The following is an 18,689-nucleotide window of genomic DNA, read 5'->3' as shown; positions in this document are numbered from 1 at the left end:
AGACACAGAGGTGTAGTAGCAGGTGGGGGTGGTGCTGGTGGCGACCGTATTAAAGGTGGGGGTAATGGTCCACGTAAAGGCCCACTTAGCCAATCAATGGCACCAAATGAACTTTTAATCCTGCCAATTCAGACTGATAGAGATGACGATGGGATCATCCACCTCTTCTGTTTTCATTCAGTCTTACAATGGCTTTCACTCCCATATGGCCCTTAAGTATCAACAACAGATGTGCACACACACACACACACACACACACAGACACACAGACACACAGACACACACACACAGTCACTGATACAGACATACACACACACACACTCACAGATAGATAGACAATGATGCAAATACACACACACATGCACACGAAGAAATGATAAAAATGGAGGTTTTATCAGTTGAGGTGGGCATTTAAGGGCATTAGATCATTTATCTGCCGACATAAGAGACACTGCGGGCGTTGTTTAATGCAGCACAGCGCCATGGAGCTGGCCCCTGGATCCCCATGAATAAATGAGCTCTCACCTGAAAGAACACTGCCATGGCAGCTATTACCCGCTTCTCACGAATGGCTGTGTTAAGGCTGTCGAAATCATCTGAGTTATACATGTAGATCTGCATCTGTGAGGCGTAAAAGCAAAGGAGACAGAGAGAGAGCAAGAGAGAGCAAGAGAGAGAGAGAGAGAGAGAGAGAGAGAGAGAGAGAGGGAGGGAGAGAGAGGGGGAGAGAGAAATGGATAAAGTTAGTCATAAATATATATATTTATATCCACTAAGTGCAATAAAGAGACAATGGCCATTACAACACCTCAATAAATTTGACGTGTTAACGGCAAAGTAAAACCCAATCGTATTGTACACCTGGGCCCACTACATCCCGGTGAACCCGATCGGAGACAAGTGGAGACAGCTGTGCACGAGCGTTCACGGCAGGGCCAGTCGACTGGAGTTCCTCCTCCACGGACTGTCCTACATTCGGGATGACGAGATCTCTGGCAAGCGGAGCGGGCAGATATAAAAGCCTTGGCACGCCAGAGCCCTGAGTGGCGTGTCCAAACTGTGACGAAGCGCCTGTCTGCGCGCGTGTGTGTGTGTGTGTTTGTGTGTGTGTGATTTGAAGGGGAGGGGAGGGGGGGGTGGGGTGGGGAAGACGAGCACAAAAGAAAGTAGAAAAGACTAAAGTGACACAAACATCTCTGGCAAGAGTGCGCGCGCACGGCCTCTGTCTATGGCGTCACGCTAGTCGCTGGGCTGGGAGCGGCGAGCGCTAATTTCACCATCATTCGAGCCGCCTCAGATGTGCGACAGCTTCGGGAGGCTGTAGTGAGGCTCTTCAGATTCTTGACAGCACGCTGCTCAGCCAACTGTGTACCCCCATCTACCCCACACACACACACACACACACACACACACACACACACACACACACACACACACACACACACACACACACACACACACACACACACACACACACACACACACACACACACACACACACACACACACACACACACACACACACACACACACTCACACTCTCACTCTCTCTCTCTCTCTCTTGCTGCCACACTCCCCCTACTCTTCCTCCCTCTGCCAGGCAGTTGTCATGGTGACGTTACGAGTGAGTCATCGCAGTTCTACAGACACAATTCCATCTGTGGGATTAAGGTGGTGCCCAAACATCCTGAAATGGGTGGAGGTGGGGGTGGGGGCGCTTGATGAGGCCTTTAATCAAGGAAGATGGAGCGCTTTGCCTGGGCTAATGTGTTTAAGGCGTGTGTGTGTGTGCGTGCGTGTGTGTGTGTGTGTGTGTGTGTGTGACATCCCACTAAAAGGATGAAATCACACAAGCTATATCACGATCGCCAAAAAGGACAAGTCACAATGAAACAAACAATTCATAGCAAATTCAATGGGCAGACTGTCAGAGTGTGTATGAATGTGTGTGTCCATAAGGTGTGCAGTTGTGTGTGTCTGTACTGTATATCTGGGTAGGGTTGCATAGGAAGGCAGGAAGGACAGCTTTATGAAGATTGGTTGATCCCTCCCAACAAAACCCAATGGGCATCCCAGCACATAGAGTCTATTTCCCATTATGGTGAGATGGAAAATACAAGCCTACTCCACCAACAGAGCTAAAGAGCCCTGCACATCTCTGTGCGAGTCTGTTTGCTGTTTGTTGAGTGGATCCAAAATGGCCGTAGGGCAACACACAGTTTCGCCTCCCCCTTTTCTCTCCTCGCTCATCAGATCACCTCTGTCAATATAAAACCCACTAACCCCCCCCCCCCACACACACACACTTTCTCTCCACAGAGCTGTGATCCTCACACAAAGACTCGACGCACAGCCTGCCTTTGATCTATTCCAGTCGTAAACACTCCTGGAGTCTCATAATATGGATCACTCACAGTGTGTTTATGCATTCAGCCCGCCGACAGCCACGGCCCTAATGCCTCCCTGTGACGGCGCAGGGTGTCTAACAGACAATGATTAATGACAATAATACCTGCCGCCGTGGCACTTTAAATGCTCACGCGACTGTGTAAAGCACGGGTAAAACCTGATGAGAGAGAGGGGAGAGAGAGAGCGAGACAGAGAGGAGAGAGTAAGAGACGGAGAGAGAGAGAGAGAGAGAGAGAGAGAGAGAGAGAGAGAGAGAGAGAGAGAGAGGAGAGAGAGAGAGAGAGAGAGAGAGAGATTGAGAGCGGGAGCTTCATTCCCATAAATAAGAGAAGGCCCGTCTGCGTGGTGGGGCCCTACATATTTTAACCTCTTTGTATGGAGAGCCACGAATCTGTAGTCAGTTGGCGTTCCACCAAGAGCCAAAGTGACAGGTGGTGACATGTCCGCCATACGCATTCTGTGAGGAAGGGCGGAGGAGGTGGAGGAGGGGTGGGAGCAAAAACAGAAAAGGGAAGAGAACGCGCACGGAATACAAGATCCAGGCCGGTGACGGAGAACGTGACGCGACCCGGCAGACCCCCAGCAGACCAGGGTGCCTCATATATTCTGTGTTGCCATTTTTGTCGAAAAAAAAAAAACTTAAGTGGTGAGAGAAGAGCAATCACACACGCACACACACACACACACGCACACGCAATCACACACGCACACACACACCTCACCCTTTCAGCCCTTTCTTCTGATGTCATCAAGCTAGGACAAAACATATTGCTCTCCACTGAATTTGCTCTGCCTTTGTTTTCCCACTCTGTCTCAAAGAGTCGGCTACTTAACTCTCTGCATCTCTCCCTCTCCCCCACCTCTCTCTCTCCCTCCCTCCCTCTCCATCTCTCTTCCCCCTCCTCTCCCTCTTCCTCCATCTCTCTCACTCTCTATCCCCCTCTCTGATGGCTAATGGAGGAAGCCACGTGGCCTTGCCGATGCTACGGGGATGATAGATTATGCTAAGTGCCAAGTTACTTGCACATTTAGTGCAGACGTGCCAATAATTTATTCAGGCAGAGGAGAGGGAGAGGGAGAGAAAAGGAAAGCGAGAGGGAGGTGGGGGTTGTGAGTAGGGGGGGTCGTTCCATGCCATCAACAGCCATTCCAGAAAGCATTATCTGTACCAAATGAGCCTTGCAGCTGGATTAAATATTGTTTAGTGTTGGCTGGTAGGCCAGGGGTGGAGGGAGGGAGGGAGGGGTGGAGGGAGGAGGGGCTGTTTTACAGACTTTAGTGCCTCCTCACAGGTGACCTCGCATGGTGGAACCACAAGAGGGGGGAAATGCTATGTGCTCTACAAAGAGTGGCGCGTGTATACATACGTATACACACAATAATACAGTATGTACACACAGGCAACGCAAACACACACACACACACACACACACACTCAGTAAGAGAGATAAGATTAGGGAACATGCTGACCATGTATGCTCGAGTTTACACGTGTGACTGTGGGAGTGTATGTAAAGAATGTAAACAAGCCTAGCTCTTTGTAGAATGCATCACGTGTGTGTACACATATTTGTGTGTGTGTGTGTGTGTGTACACATATTTGTGTGTGTGTGTGTGTATGTAAATACATATGTGTGCATGCTTGCTGACATTCCCATGTGAGCGCAAACACAAGCAAGGTTATGAGGGCCTCTCCTCCCCTGACTCCCGTGCTTGAAGGCCTGGGTAAATATGCGGAGGCTTTAGGGAGAAGCCAGCCGCCCTCCGTCAACTCCGCCCCCCCCCCGCCTCCGCCCCCCGCCCCCCCCCCCCCCCCCATCGACACGCAGGTCTGGTAGAGCCGCAGTGGCACTGCTCCGTTAATACATAACACCAACGGGGACCTTTGCACTCCTGTGATGCTCAATGAGCACAAGAGGTGCTTGAAGAGGGCGAGTGAAAAACAGAGAGAGAGAGAGAGGGAGAGAGGGAGAGAGAGAAAGAGACAGAGGGCAAAAGGAAAAAGAGACACATACACCAAAAGATCAGGGAGTGCATATAAGTAAGTATAAGTACATATACTCTTTTGATCCTGTGAAGAAAATTTATCCCAACCCCTGAATTAGTGAAACACACGCAGCACACGGCGAGGTGAAGCACACACTAACCCGGAGCAGTGAGCTGCCTGCCACAGCGGTGCTCGGGGAGCAGAGAGGGGTTACAGTAGGTGCCTCGCTCAAGGGCACTTCAGCCGTGGATGAAGGCATGAAGGCTCCGGGTTAAAAGAGGCTAGCGATGGAAGAGAGTAAAATGTAGCGCCTCACATGTTAGCATGACCACATGCTGCCCCTTGGAGCAAGTAACCCAGAATAGGAAAGCAAAAAGAAGCAGGCTGGCTGAGGAGATCTGAGGAGGAAGAGAGAGAGCCTTCAGGCAAGCTCCTCGCTCTGTTCCCCTCTCTCCACCTCCCCACAGCCACGTATGGAGGACAACCAGAGACAATGGAGCCCAACGACAACAGCTCAGAACCATGAGGGTCCTCTGCCTAAAGTGACAAGCAGTATGCGGGTGGTGCGTCGGAGAGAGCTGGCCAGACTCACACAGAGGTGACCTTGAGAAAGGTGCTAGACGATCCTGCTTGCTTGCTTTCTTTCTCTCTCTCTCTCTCTCTCTCTCTCTCTCTGTTTTTCCTCTTCCTGTGCCTGTGCTGTGTGTCTCAAGAATACTGAGCGTGCCAGCAAGCTGGGGCCGGGGTTATTTTAAGAAATAATATCAAAATAAAATCCAGAAGACCATGAAAACGGCGCTCTCCTCCGTGAGGCGTTTAATTCGGAGACTTCACAACGCGGAATGGCTTCGAGGGAGGGAAAAAATAACAACATGCATCATAACCTTGATGGGGATCAATAGCATCGTTTCTGGAGTTCTTTTGTTTTTTTTCTCTCTCTCTCTGATGGAGGGGGGAGGGGGAAAGCCTGCCTACTGAGAGGGCCCCGCTTGACTCTGCTCCAAACGTTCACGTGTTTTCCTGCCGAGCGCTTTGAACGCGGCCCACCCGCTGCTCTGCCAAAGGAGTCCATTTCAAATCTCGGGAAAATTATGGCGACCGGATCCCCCCCACCACACAAACACCCACACACACACAACTCCCCCCGATCGAAGTCTGACTTTCAACGTCCCCACAATTCAAGGGGTCTTTAAAGGGGGGGTCAAGGTCGCGATCTAAAAATACCGCTTCCTCAAGCTGACGGCAACACAAACGCGGTGATGTATCCTCGCTTTTTTCCGGACAATAAACTCTTTCAACGGACAAAAGGGAGGGGGATAAAAGAGCCACAACAGCTCTCCACAACATCAAAGGCACAGGGGGAAGTCGTCTGACCCACTAATTACAACCAATCAGCGGCTTCCTACGTGGTTGCATCCGCAGGCTGACATTCAGAGTCATTTGTGTCTGTCTTTGTGTTCGCCGGGATAAACGTATTGACCGTCTATCTCAATTCAAACATTAGCCAATTAGCTTCAACCCCCACGGCATCATTCACTCATTGGTGTTCTCGGGAGTCAATCCATATCCTTCTGCTCGTTGGCGTGTCCGTCGACGGCTTCAAGCTTTTCAGTCGCCTTTTATGACCCCCCCCCACCCCTCTTCCCCACAATCAAAAGGGGTTAATATGAAGCTCCAGAACAAATAAAACAACTGCCAATCTGAATCTATCACACGCCAGCATTTCTGCTGAATCCCATCCAGCTGTTCCGTTTTTAAAATTCAATGCCCCTCACACTTCATGTAGCGTAAAAGAAGAGCATAAAAAGGCCAATTTCCGTCAACCTGCTTTGCACACAACACCGACGGCGAAACGCTACGAAACACGGCGACCGCGGAGGAGGAGACAATGCGAGACAGGCGACGGGCTCTCGCCTTCCCTTTTGTGCCGGCCGAACAAAATGTAATTACCGCCCGGTCTGCATAAGACACGCTCTGGTTCAGTGGTCAGGGCGCCACACGATTAGTCTCAGGAGTCACTGGAGCTCTGTGGATTTCCCCCGCATTAATAACGTTTCTCCGCCCGCAACTATTTACACTCGATGGAGCGACACGACTCGAGACGAGTCGGGGGGCCCACGCACGAGGCCCGACGGATGGCCAGCATAGCGGTGCCTCGCGTGTAATTAGCACCGCCATTCATCAGAGGTGTCGGACGGCACTGAAAGAGTCCTTTCAAGGTCGTGTGTGAGAGTGTGTGTGTGTGTGTGTGTGTGTGTGTGAGAGAGTGTGTGTGACACGATTACAGACATTCATAGCTTTCATACTTAGGAATGCATAGAAATGTAGACACATACTCACACAAAAGACAAATGTTTGCATTTCTGTGCAGGTGTCTTCAGGTCTATGCACACAAAAACACACACAAACACACACACACATACACACACACATTCATCCAAAACACCAACAGTGACTAAGATATCCAATATTCACAGGAGAGGAAATATGTAAGCGGGAGAAAGAAAATCAACATTAATGGCTTTCTGAAATTAATCATACATGCGGCAGGGTGACACTCTAATGGATCATCATTATAAATATTCTAAATGCCCTGAGTGTGGGCATAAGACACGGGAGCCTGTGGCCTGGGCTATCCATTTCTCACCGGAGCAGCGGCAGAGGCCTTTTTTTTTTTTTTTTGTCGAGCAACGGGGGCCCTGTGCTCATCGATTTCTGCACTTCATCCCTTTAAAACAACAGCCGTCAACATGAGGGAGCGAGATAAACGATGACCAGGTCCTCGGGGGACTGCCTCTCAAAGATTTCCCATCCGTCCTCTTAACGTCCCCGCACCGCCGCAACCCCGCCATCCCGCGGGCCTCCGACATGCACACACACACACACACACGCACTAACAGAGCAGCCGACCTCCCCTCTTGTTGTTTGTCTTAAACCCGATTCCCCCCCACTACAAACTCGCGCTCTGAGAAAACAAGCACGCCGAGGAAAAGAAAAAGGAAAGAAAAAAAAGAAAGAGACAGCGATTTGACTCCTTCTGGAAAAACTCATGAAAAACTGACTAAAGAAGAAGACGCGTGAGGTCTACTAGACGACTGCAGAGGGCACACCCAGAGGGTGGAGAGCCTCGGACGCCGGCAGCCCTCCAGAGCTGCTCCTCTTAGGCCAAACACCAGCAGAGGAAATGGTTAATCCAGCTTCCCCTGGAGGTACATTTGGGACCCCCCCTCTTCCCCTGCTCCCCCCGACCACCCCCCCCCCCCCCCTTCCTTTAGAGAGCTGCACTGTTCAACACTTTGCCAAATTGAATTTATCCCTTATTGACATTTCTCCAGGCGGGATGCTGAAACTCCGCGGACGTTCGCAAGGACAGACGAAAAACTCATTGCCTTATTGCGGACTCCCAGAGCATCGCCCTGTCCGCTATCTGTCTGCTGGTGAACTTCAGAGAGGATGAAAAATAAACAACCACACAGCTACATATACAGCTACATATACACACAGGCACACACACAAACACAGACATATACATAATATATATATGTGTTGTGTGTGTGTATTCTCTCTCTCACACACACACACACACACACACACACACACACACACTGACACAAGCACACTCTTGCATGCACGCACACACACGCGCCCACCAAAATATCATTTTAAAACAGCAAAGGAAAAAAAAAAGCAAATATAATATCAAAATGTCAAAAACGCACTAGAAGCATAGAGAGCAAGGTGGGAAAAAACAAGCCAATTCAGCCAAAGAGACGACTGGTAGATGTGTGCGTGTGTGTGTATGTGTGTGTGTGTGTGTGTGTGTGTGTGTGTGGCTGGGATGTGATCCACATCTTGAGAGGTGACACGTGGCAGGAACATAGAGCTCACGCTTGAGCGGAGCACACCTCAGCTTCCCTCACAACCTGTTTTACAGACGGAGACGGAGACGGAGAGGGGGAGGGAGGAGGAGGAGGAGGAGGAGGAGGAGGAGGAGGAGGAACGCTACGATTCCTCAACTGCGCACTGCAAATCAAACTCCCGTCTCCTCTTCTGTCAAAAACGCCTGTCTGCCCAGCAATCAGCACCAGGCAGCAGTGAGGGAGGGAGAGAGGGAGGGAGAGAAAACTAGAGAAGGATAAAAGAGAGAGAGAGAGAGAGAGAGAGAGAGAGAGAGAGAGAGAGAGAGAGAGAGAGAGAGCAAATGAGGGAAGACAAGGAGGGGGCATGGTTGGGGAAGCTTCTTGAAACAAAGCTACAAAAACAGTGAGGTAGATGTGCCCCTCCCAGTCCCCCAGTCCCCCCGTCCCCCTTCAAAAAACTAAAAAAGCTAAAATATTCATGGCCACAATATGGCTACAGTGGCCTACTTCTGTTGGTCATTGAGTACAATGCAACACTATCAACTTGCAATGCTTAGCCATCCTTGCTGGGTGAGTTTGCCGGACCTTCTTTCTGGCAACTGGCAACCCTCTTTTGACACTGAACAATGATCCACAACTAGTGCTGGGTGCTCAGGTCATGGCTTTTCTAAGACCCATCGAGAGAAGGCCACAGCTGCAAGCCTCAGCCCAGCAAGAGTCTCTGCCTGTGGGGGGAAACAGCCCGAACATAAGGGTCCTTTACTGTGCTCTCAATAGACAGCTCCTCTCACCAAGGCCGCCGAATGAAAAGGGACGAGTGGCACAGTAAGGCTCCAGGTCGTGACGAGTTCAGATGCGAAACCCCTCTTAAATCCGTATGACCACTTTTCTTTTAAATGAGCGATTTTTTTGAAGCAAAATGATTTGATTGGTGTATATACTGTACTATGTATGAAGAGCATTCACTCACCATCGTTGTCTATTTATATTTTTGACAGAGGTGGCGTTTAGAGGGTTTTTGCATGAGCTCTTCATATGATCTCTGTGACATATCCGCCACTGGTTGTGCTGCATGGTGTCATCTGAAGTACTTTCAAGGAACGCACTTGACAAGTATTCAAATGCACAAGTGCTCTCTCTGTAGTATGGAAATATATCTTTCAAATGAACGGAGACTCTGGGTCTGCCACTGTCTAGTATAGTCCAACCTCTGATCTTACTGGAAGTTTGACTGTGTTTCAGAAACAGCCACTTCATGGCACACTCCCCCCTCCCCCTGCATAAAATAATTTCCCTCGGTTTGAAGTTATTTGCCGGCAGATAATTCTGTTCACATTGCCGCAGTGGAATCCGAAAAAAAAAGCAGCAAGAGATGCATTAAGATATCTCAGAATCCTGGTCCCTCCTCTTCAATTTTGCGGTTATTATTTTCCTGTGAAATCTGGAAAATATTGCTTTTGAGAAAAACAAAAGGGAGGGGAGCCTGCCACCGAAATGAGATTATTAAAAATGGTATCAAGCCAGGAAAAGAACTGGGACAACATCTATTTGCCCTCCAGGTAACATGGAGCTTTTAGAGAATGGATGTGTTTTTCGGTGTCAGTGAGGACAGCCAGGGAAATATAACATTATGTTAGGAATTGCACACCTTCCTTTTCCAGAAGATGGGCAATAATAAATAAAGCAGAGAGAAAATAAATTCAAAAAAGGGAAGCCCAGGCTATGGCAGTCATCAGTTATCTTTGAAGGTTTAATGGAACGTAGCTGTGATGGCAGGGAGAAGAGTGAAGGGGAAGAGAGAACGACAGAGAGGGAGGTGGAGGAGGAGGAGGAGGAGGAGGAGGAGGAGGAGGAGGAGGAGGAGGAGGAGAGACCCAATGCCGCACTTTCTTCCTTTTCTTTTTCTTCCAAAAGACAGAACTAATCAAGACTGAATTTGGTGGGTGGAAAAGAAAAGAACAAAAATCGGGGAGGAAAAAAAAGTGATTGACTGAATAGATTGTTCACACATCATTTTTCTAACATCATTACATTAATTCCTTTCTTTACAGTCTACCTCTGACAAATTGTGTATGACAATGGCATTACGGCTGCTCAAGAGGAAAAAAAATGTTTCTTTTGGTTTAACAAACTCTTGAGTTTCGATTTTATGCATTTGACTGCACCTAAAAGTGTGTGTGTGTGTGTGTGTGTGTGTGTGAGCGCGCACACACACTGTATGGGTGGGTGGCTTTGTATTCAGAGATGCATGTCTGCATGTCACTTGTATGGGTTGCACACTCAACATGACCCCACTTACACGTTTGTCTTGCTAAATTACTAAGTGCATTCATTTTTCATGTCAACGAGAGCAACTGAGGGAGGTGTGTGTGTGTGTGGAGAGGTGTGTGTGTGTGAGTGTGTGTGGTGTGTGCGGTGTGTGTGTGTGTGAGAAAGACAAAAGGGAGAAAGAGAGGACATCCCACACTTGAGCACTGGCTGGTCCTCTATGCGCTCTATAATATATCTTCCCTCTCTTTTGCAATCTCCGAGGTCACATCTCTGCTGGCCCCCTCTTAATGTATTTTCGGCGCCGAGCAAAAGAAACTATTAGTGCAGCGTGGAGCATGGGCTGGCCCCCGGGAGAGAGGTCAGCGCACACTCCCTCTGTTTCAGGGTGTAGCCACTCCTCGTGACACACACACACACACACACACACGCATGTACCTACACACACACACACACACACGTTCTGTATACATACACCTACACACACAGGCACCCACACCGACACACACATGTGGTACCACAACCACACACAGACAAAAACCCACACACACACCTACACACACACACACACACACACCCACACCCACACACACACACTCCAGCAGGTCCCCTGGTCTGCCTGGCAGGTGGCCCCATTTGTTCTTCAGCTCTTGTGTTGGGCGCGCCGTCCGTTCAGCCTCAGTAGCTCTGGCAGCTCTCTGCCCACACTGAGGTAAACGCCCGCTCTCCTTCACTAACCACTCAACCATTCAGCGCTAGCTACGCCGCCATCTAGAGCATTCACACACACACACACACACACACACACACACACACACACACACACACACACACACACACACACACACACACACACACACACACACACACACACACACACACACACACACACACACACACACACACACACACACACACACACACACACACACACACACACACACACACACACACGCAGTTTAACAAACACACCCACACATGTAGCACTGCTGTGCTAATGGCACTAGCGCTGTTGTTGGCGTGACAACTGTACTGTTGAAGTGGAGGAGTTGACTGCCTACACACTTTGCCTTTCTGGTCCCTACAGCTTCCCCTTGAGTGTTCTTCTAGAAACGTAGTTTTCCAAACCCCCCACCCCACCACACAGACTGTATAGCCTATTGGAAGGACGCATGTCACACCACAGCTCATCCAGCTACACTGGCTACCGCTGGCCGCCTGCATCAAATTCAAGACTCTAACGCTCGCCTACAAAGTACTCTCTGGCTCTGCTCCCACCTATTTGAATGCCCTCATACAGGCATATGCTACCACACGACCATTGCGCTCCTCAGCCGAGCGACGTCTAGCTCTTCCACCAGAGCACTCAGGCCGATCCAAACTTTTTTTCATCTGTTGTTCCTCGTTGGTGGAACGCACAATCAGCTTCTACTAGAGCAGGGACATCCTTCTCCATCTTCAAAAAACGTCTGAAAACCCAACTCTTCAGAGAACATCTCCTCTCATAGCACTTATCAATGCACTTGTTTTTTGCTTGTTGTTGTACATTTGTTGCTAGAATTGCTCTTAAAAATGTAAAAAAACAAGAATGAATGACCATGCGGTAGTGGAACTGAATGTCCAGCCTCACTGTTTTGTCCTTCCAGAGTAGCCTACGCTACCTTTCCCCCCATGAATGATAGGCTTAGTACACACTAGCCGTGTACTGATGGAAGTATGCTGTTTGAGACACAAACGCGGCTCGAGAACAAGAGTAAATTGCACAGTGCTGTGCAGTGAAACTGAATGACCAACCTGCCTGGTCAATGGTCATAGCCGACTCTACATTTCCCTACACATAATAGGCTACCATTCTAAACAGCATGTAACATATGTATATACATAAAAAAAACATTTTCTGCTTGCTCAAGTTGGGTGCTGGATGCCATGTGGGCACTGACGGAGGTTTGGCATGAAATGGCACAGCGCACCGCTCACAGTGAGACGCCTGTGAAGCTGTTCCAGCGTGTTAGACGGAGTGAGAGCGCGTATGCTTTGAATGTGCAATAGGCAGCCATGTATATTTTTGTGTTTCCTCTCTGACAATATGTTCGCACATATTTCCCCATCACGTTCTTGCTCTTTCGGTTTCTCACCTCAGCAAAACAGCCACAATGTGTGCGCGTGCGCACACACACACACACACACACACACACACACACACACACGCACACACATGCACACACGCACACGCACACAAGCACACACACACACACACGCACACACACGCACAGGGTCTTGCACTGAAATTATCTCCTTTTTGCATCAAATAATATTTTGGAATGTACTTTCTATTTCAGCCCCGGCAATGGCTGATGGGAAATAAAATTCAATTCATCAATGCCATCTCTTATCTGTGATACCCACGGCAGCGTGTGTGTGCGTGTGTGTGTGCGTGTGTGTGTGTGCGTGTATGTGTGTGTGTGTGTGTGTGTGTGCGTGGTTGGGGAGGGGGGCAGACACGCCGCTTCCCTTGCCCCCCCACCATGTGTGTTAATTTACTTTGTGCCCCTTATCTGTGCAGGTGGATAGCGGTTGGTGCACCTCTCCCTCTCCCTCTCTCTATCCCCCTTTCTCTCTCTCTCTCTCTCTCTCTCTGCTGTACAGACACATTGCTCATGCTGCTGCTGCTGCTGCTGCTTTATCGCGTGCTGCCTCGGGAGGCTGCCGGAGCTTTGGCCATGATTAAATGGACTGCTTACCACCTAAGCGCAGCGTCGCTGAGATCACCTGCCAGCTGACACCTCCTATCCTATCCCGCATCCCCAATCCTCCCCTCAATCGTCCTCCTCCACCACCACCACCACCACCACCATCAGTAGCAGCACCACCCAAAAAAAGACAGAGAGAGAGAGAGAGAGAGAGAGAGAGAGAGAGAGAAAAGGTCTGATTGCAGCGCGGAAGCGATAAGTGCGGTGCGATAGCGGAGAGACGACAGGACGGGCGAGAGATGTCCTCCACGCCCACGCCTACACTCGCCCCTCAGCCCAGCAGCAAACGGCCATCTTTAAGATAGCCCAGTCACACAATCAAATAAAATAAATAAAGATGGCTGGTGTCTGCATGGTAGTGGGACGTGTATATGTGTGTGTGTGTGTGTGTGTGTGTGTGTGTGTGTGTGTGGGTGTGTGGGTGTGTGTGTGAGTGTGTGTGTGTGTGTGTGTGTGTGTGTGTGATGGGTACGTGACGGCTACGTGTGTGACGGCGGCGCACGGTGGATGAGTGGGGCCGATGACGAATAAACAAATGCGGCGAGGAGATCAAACGAGCAGTGCAAATATTCGGGCCTTGACACGGCGAGCTGGATGCGAGTTAATTGCTATTTGCTCAGTGCCACCTTGGAGCCCTCTTCCGTTAACCTCTGCCAGCGTGCGCGCCTTGGCGCGGAAACAAAGAGGCTGTGCCGACGCTAACGGAGATTAGCAGATAAGACAGCACCAGCAGCGTGAGTGTGTGTGTGTGTGTGTGTGTGTGTGTGTGTGTGTGTGTGTGTCCCTCTTTCTTTCTTTCTGCCCCTGTATAATTCATTCATGAGCCATTCAGCCATGTCTTTCTTGAAGGGGGGGGGGGGGGGGGGTGGTGGGTTAGTAGTAGTGGTTGTTGGGGGTGCGGTTGGATGGCAGGGTATGTGGGTGGTGGGGGGTGGGGGAACGGTGGGAGTATTTTAGCGAGATGCGCAACATAGATGTGAGTGGCGTCACGATAAATGCGCCATGTCTGATAGATGCCAGATTGAGGGCCCTACAACACATCCGAGGCGATGTGCCTGGCATATTAACCAGCGCTTTACTGTTAAAACAGCGGGTACGGGCACAGCGGGCCAACACTTAATCACGCAATTCAAGGGGCTTATTAGGGAACAATTACTAAATGGCAATGCTTGTAAATCATAAATCATTCATCAAGAGGACTTTAAAAAAAAAATGAGAACGGCATTTCGCAGCAAATCTCTCGCTGTCGACCGCCTCATGCGTATTCATAGGCGTCACGGCGCCGCGGCGGAGAAGCGATACATCGCCCGTCTGTCATGGATACGGAGGACGCGTGAGCTAAAGAGACGTGGCGCCGCGCATAAAGCAGCAAGCCGAAGAGACGGAATGACCACTTGCTCACACAGGCCCATCTGCAGCAGCACTAGGAGGAGAGTGTGTGTGCCCTACCAGGAGACTGGAAGAGACTGCATGAGATACTCCAATTGGACCCGTGTGTTAACTGGATCTCCATAGTTTAATCACCTAAACCTGTTTCTGTTATACCGTATTGTTCTCTATTGTTCTCTAAAGAAAGGGCTATTTGATGATTAGATGTTAGTATATTATTACTATTATCTTTATCATTATTATTATCATCATCAACAACAACAACAACAACAACAACTTCATCATCATTACTATTATTATCCTCATCATTATCATTAACACCACTTGTTCATTTAAACAGCAATAGAGCCTTCAGGGCAGCCCCAAGAGGTTATTGTGTCAGTTGTGATAAACTAGCACAAGACCATCTCCCCTCTCCCCTCTCCCCTCCCCAGAGCTGCTCCTCAGTGGCTTGGCCTGTGAGAGATGGCCTGTCAGGGCTCTCGGGCCAGCTGACCAGCCCCCCCGGTGGGATCTCACTGATACACACATGTAGCTGTAGCTGTGGATGGGGGGGTGGGGACGTAGTTCACAGTGCCGGTGAAGCCAACATCCCTCTCTTGTCCTTTTCCTTTCTTCCGCACAAAAATATCTCACTCAAAAGACACACACACACACACACACACACATACACTGAACAGAGACCTCCCACCGCCACACACACAAAAAAGAATCCCCACGCAATATGTGTGATTACAATCGACTGTCTCCTTGCCCTTTCATTCTTTTTAACCGCGGTTCAAAGGTTGTGTCTTGCACATTATCCACACCACAGATTATGTGTAATTCACCTTCTTCTCCCTCCATCATGCCACTGACTGGCCCTCGCACACAAAGGCACCGGAGGGCCAGACCTTCAGTAGCCCTTGAAAGGAGCAGGCGGAGCGGTGGACACACGCTGGACCCCCGCCTCTCGAGACACAAACGGGCTCCGCCGTGGCTCTATTCAGCAGGGGGCCAAACAGCATGGGCCCCAGGAGAGGGGGGGGGAGAGAGAGAGAGAGAGAGAGAGAGAGAGAGAGAGAGAGAGAGAGAGAGAGAGAAGAGAGAGTGAGTGTGTGTGTGTGAAAGAGAGAAAGAGTGAATGAGAGAGTGAGAGAAGAGAGAGAGTGAGAGTGTGTGTGAGAGAGAGAAGAGAGAGAGAGTGAGTGTGTGTGAGTGAGAGAGAGCAAGAGAGAGAGGGAGTGTGTGTGAGAGAGAGACAGAGACAGACAGACAGAGAGGGAGAGAGAGAACTAGAAAGACAGGATTTGGACGAGTTCATGCCACCTCCATCGCCACAGACACCCGCCACTTTCTACTGTCCATTTTCTCTCTCTTGCTCTCTCTCCAGTTTCATGTCCTGCCAAGTGCCCCCCCCCCCCAAAAACCCACCACCACCACCACCACCACCTCCCCCCTTCTCCATTCTCCCACCCCTGCTCTCTCCTCATGCAATCGAAAATCATGGGCAGCTCGCGGGGCATGTGAAGGGTCTGCTCGAGAAGCAGGGAGAACTGGCTGAGAGGCTGTTGGCTCCAGCCATAATGACACGGAGCCGAGAGAGGACGGGCGTCGAGGGCCATCTACTCGCCGCAGAAAATCTCTGGCAGCCGACCTGTCCGTCAGCCGCGAAAAAATAGCCCTTCAAAGTGCATGTTCAATTATAAATGCTCTCCAGCCTGCAGCCGGAAAACAAAATAATTATCTTTAATTAGAATTAGCCGCGACAGAAGTATATGGACACGCGGACACGCATGAAACCCCACTAATGTGCACCAACATTTAAGTGGAACTGAAATAATCAAACAATTTGCTTCATTAATATGCCCTAAATATAAGACACAACGGTTAAGTTGCCGGATTCCACCGACTCATGTAACAAGGCCCAGTATATCAGAGGGGCTTCATGTGTTACAAGTTACACGATGGGTCGTCTGAAAGACCACAGCTGTCCGCGTGAGCATAAAAAGAACGGCCTGAACATTGATGAATTCAATTCATATAAAGATATACCTTTCTGCATACAAACAAGTACAATCACTTATACAGTCAAACATATAGACACGCACCCACACACACACACACACACCAAAACAAATAGAATCTCCATTCTTTTTTTATGACGGAGCCGTTTCTCATGCTCCGTCTCCCATGTCATGTTTTTAGCTCCACATAGCGGTGAGCAGCATACCCACATCCTTGCTACACAGGCGGTCAATATCTCCTCCCCCCCCCCCACACACACACACGCACACAAATAGGTGATTTGTCAGGAGTGTTGGTCAATTAGCTGGAGAACTGCGATGATGAAGTATCACAAGTGGTAGAGGTGGTGTGTGTGTGTGTGTGTGTGTGTGTGTGTGTGTGTGTGTGTGTGTGTGTGTGTGTGTGTGTGTGTGTGTGTGTGTGCTTACAAACACGGGGCCTCTCCACTGCAACATCTTTAATTAGCTCTAGGACTATCGGCCTCGTTAACGGCAGACAGTGGGCTGGTGACTGAGGCCATCTCTGTAAACATGAAGCAGAGATGCGTCAGCACCTCCATCTTTGTTGTTTGTTTTTGTCTTCACTTTTCCTCTCCCCACATCTGCAACTTTTTTGCTCTTTTTTCCCCTCCTCTTCCTGACTGACCACTTTTTCTCCTCTCTGCGTCCATCTCAGCTGAGCTGCCACATGGGCTTTCCTCTCTCCATCTGTTTTTGTCTTATCTCACTCTAACTCTCTCTGTCTCTCTCTCTCTCCGTCTGTCACTCTGTCACTCTCTCCCGCTCTCTCTCTGCCCGTCTCTCTCTCTCTCTCTCCCTCCCTCTCTCTGTCTCTTTCTTTCTCTTTCTCTATCTCTCTCTTTCTCTTTCTCTCTCTCTCTCTCTGCATGCAGGAGGTGAAGTGATAGTGGCCTCATCTGCATTCTCCTGGTCTAGGCCTCGCGAATGCGCGCCGACTACAGAGTGAAGCCGAGCGCCAGCCCCGACTAATCCAACCCAGAGACGGGCTTCCACTCACAGTGTTTGCACATACAGGGATTTTCACAGACACCACTCTCTGCAAATCTATGTATTTCCTGACAGAATCAATATTATCATAGATATGACAATGTTACTGGCAGAGCAAATAAACAGCCCTGTCGTCAGAACAAAGGCATGACTGATAAGGTGACTGGTAAATAAGCACCTCACTTGCATTTTTCATCATGGCAATAATTCAGTACTTGAAGTGTACTGACGTCGAATGACTCTGAGAAAATGTAATGCATATAAATAGAAACATTATCAATGAAAAGTGCAACAATCACAAAAGCTAAAATTAAAACAAATAGTCCAGTAGTGTTGACAACTGATCACTTTGAAGATAATCTCATGCATATAAATGGATAAATTATCCTCTATAAAAGCAAAAATAAAAAAAAGGTCAACTGAAAAGCTATAATTAAAACTAGATAGAGAGTTAAAAAAAAACCAGAAAAGCCGCTACAAGCCCAGACTCTGTGTGACGCCTGGGCTTCAGATCCGTGCATACTGTGTGATTCGTTGACCGGCTGAATGCAGACCCATAAAAACGGCCTCTTACTGCATGTTAACGGTGGCAGACGCCCATAACGCTAAATCACCCGGCCGAGGAGCGAGCTCCGGACAGTGTTCCAGGCCCATTGATCAGCGCGCGCCGGAGAGGTCTGACTGTACATAATGCTCCGTCGCGATCGATACCGGCACGCCCTCCGTCAGTCGCCTGCCTGCCCGGTGTGGTGACGGACGGCCACTCACCCCGCCGTTACTCTCTGCCTCTCCCTTCATTCAATCGCTCGCTGGCTAACTCTCTCTCCCTTTCCCTTCATTCATCCGCTCGGTAACTTATCCCGTTCCTTCTCTCCCGTTCCTTCTCTCACTCACCTCTTTTCTTTCTCTCCTTTTCAGTCAATCACCAACTTGCTGACTCTCTCCCTTTCCTTTCTTCCTTTCATTCAGCCATTCACTCATTCATTCATTCATTCATTCATTCATTCATTTA

The 18,689-nt window shown here is 49.4% G+C and overlaps 1 protein-coding gene across 1 annotated transcript in view; it reads right to left on the bottom strand.

The window, feature by feature from the left end:
- Positions 1 to 18,689, bottom strand: part of ptprga (protein tyrosine phosphatase receptor type Ga) — a 182,130-nt gene that overhangs the window by 60,071 nt on the left and 103,370 nt on the right. The window contains exon 5 of the mRNA XM_062545872.1: positions 526 to 621. Coding sequence (XP_062401856.1) covers positions 526 to 621 — 96 coding nt within the window. The remainder of the gene's footprint in view (positions 1 to 525; positions 622 to 18,689) is intronic.

This window comes from Sardina pilchardus, chromosome 9 (genome assembly GCF_963854185.1).
Source record: "Sardina pilchardus chromosome 9, fSarPil1.1, whole genome shotgun sequence".
Lineage (NCBI taxonomy): Eukaryota > Metazoa > Chordata > Actinopteri > Clupeiformes > Clupeidae > Sardina > Sardina pilchardus.
This window is presented reverse-complemented; position numbering and strand designations above follow the sequence as displayed.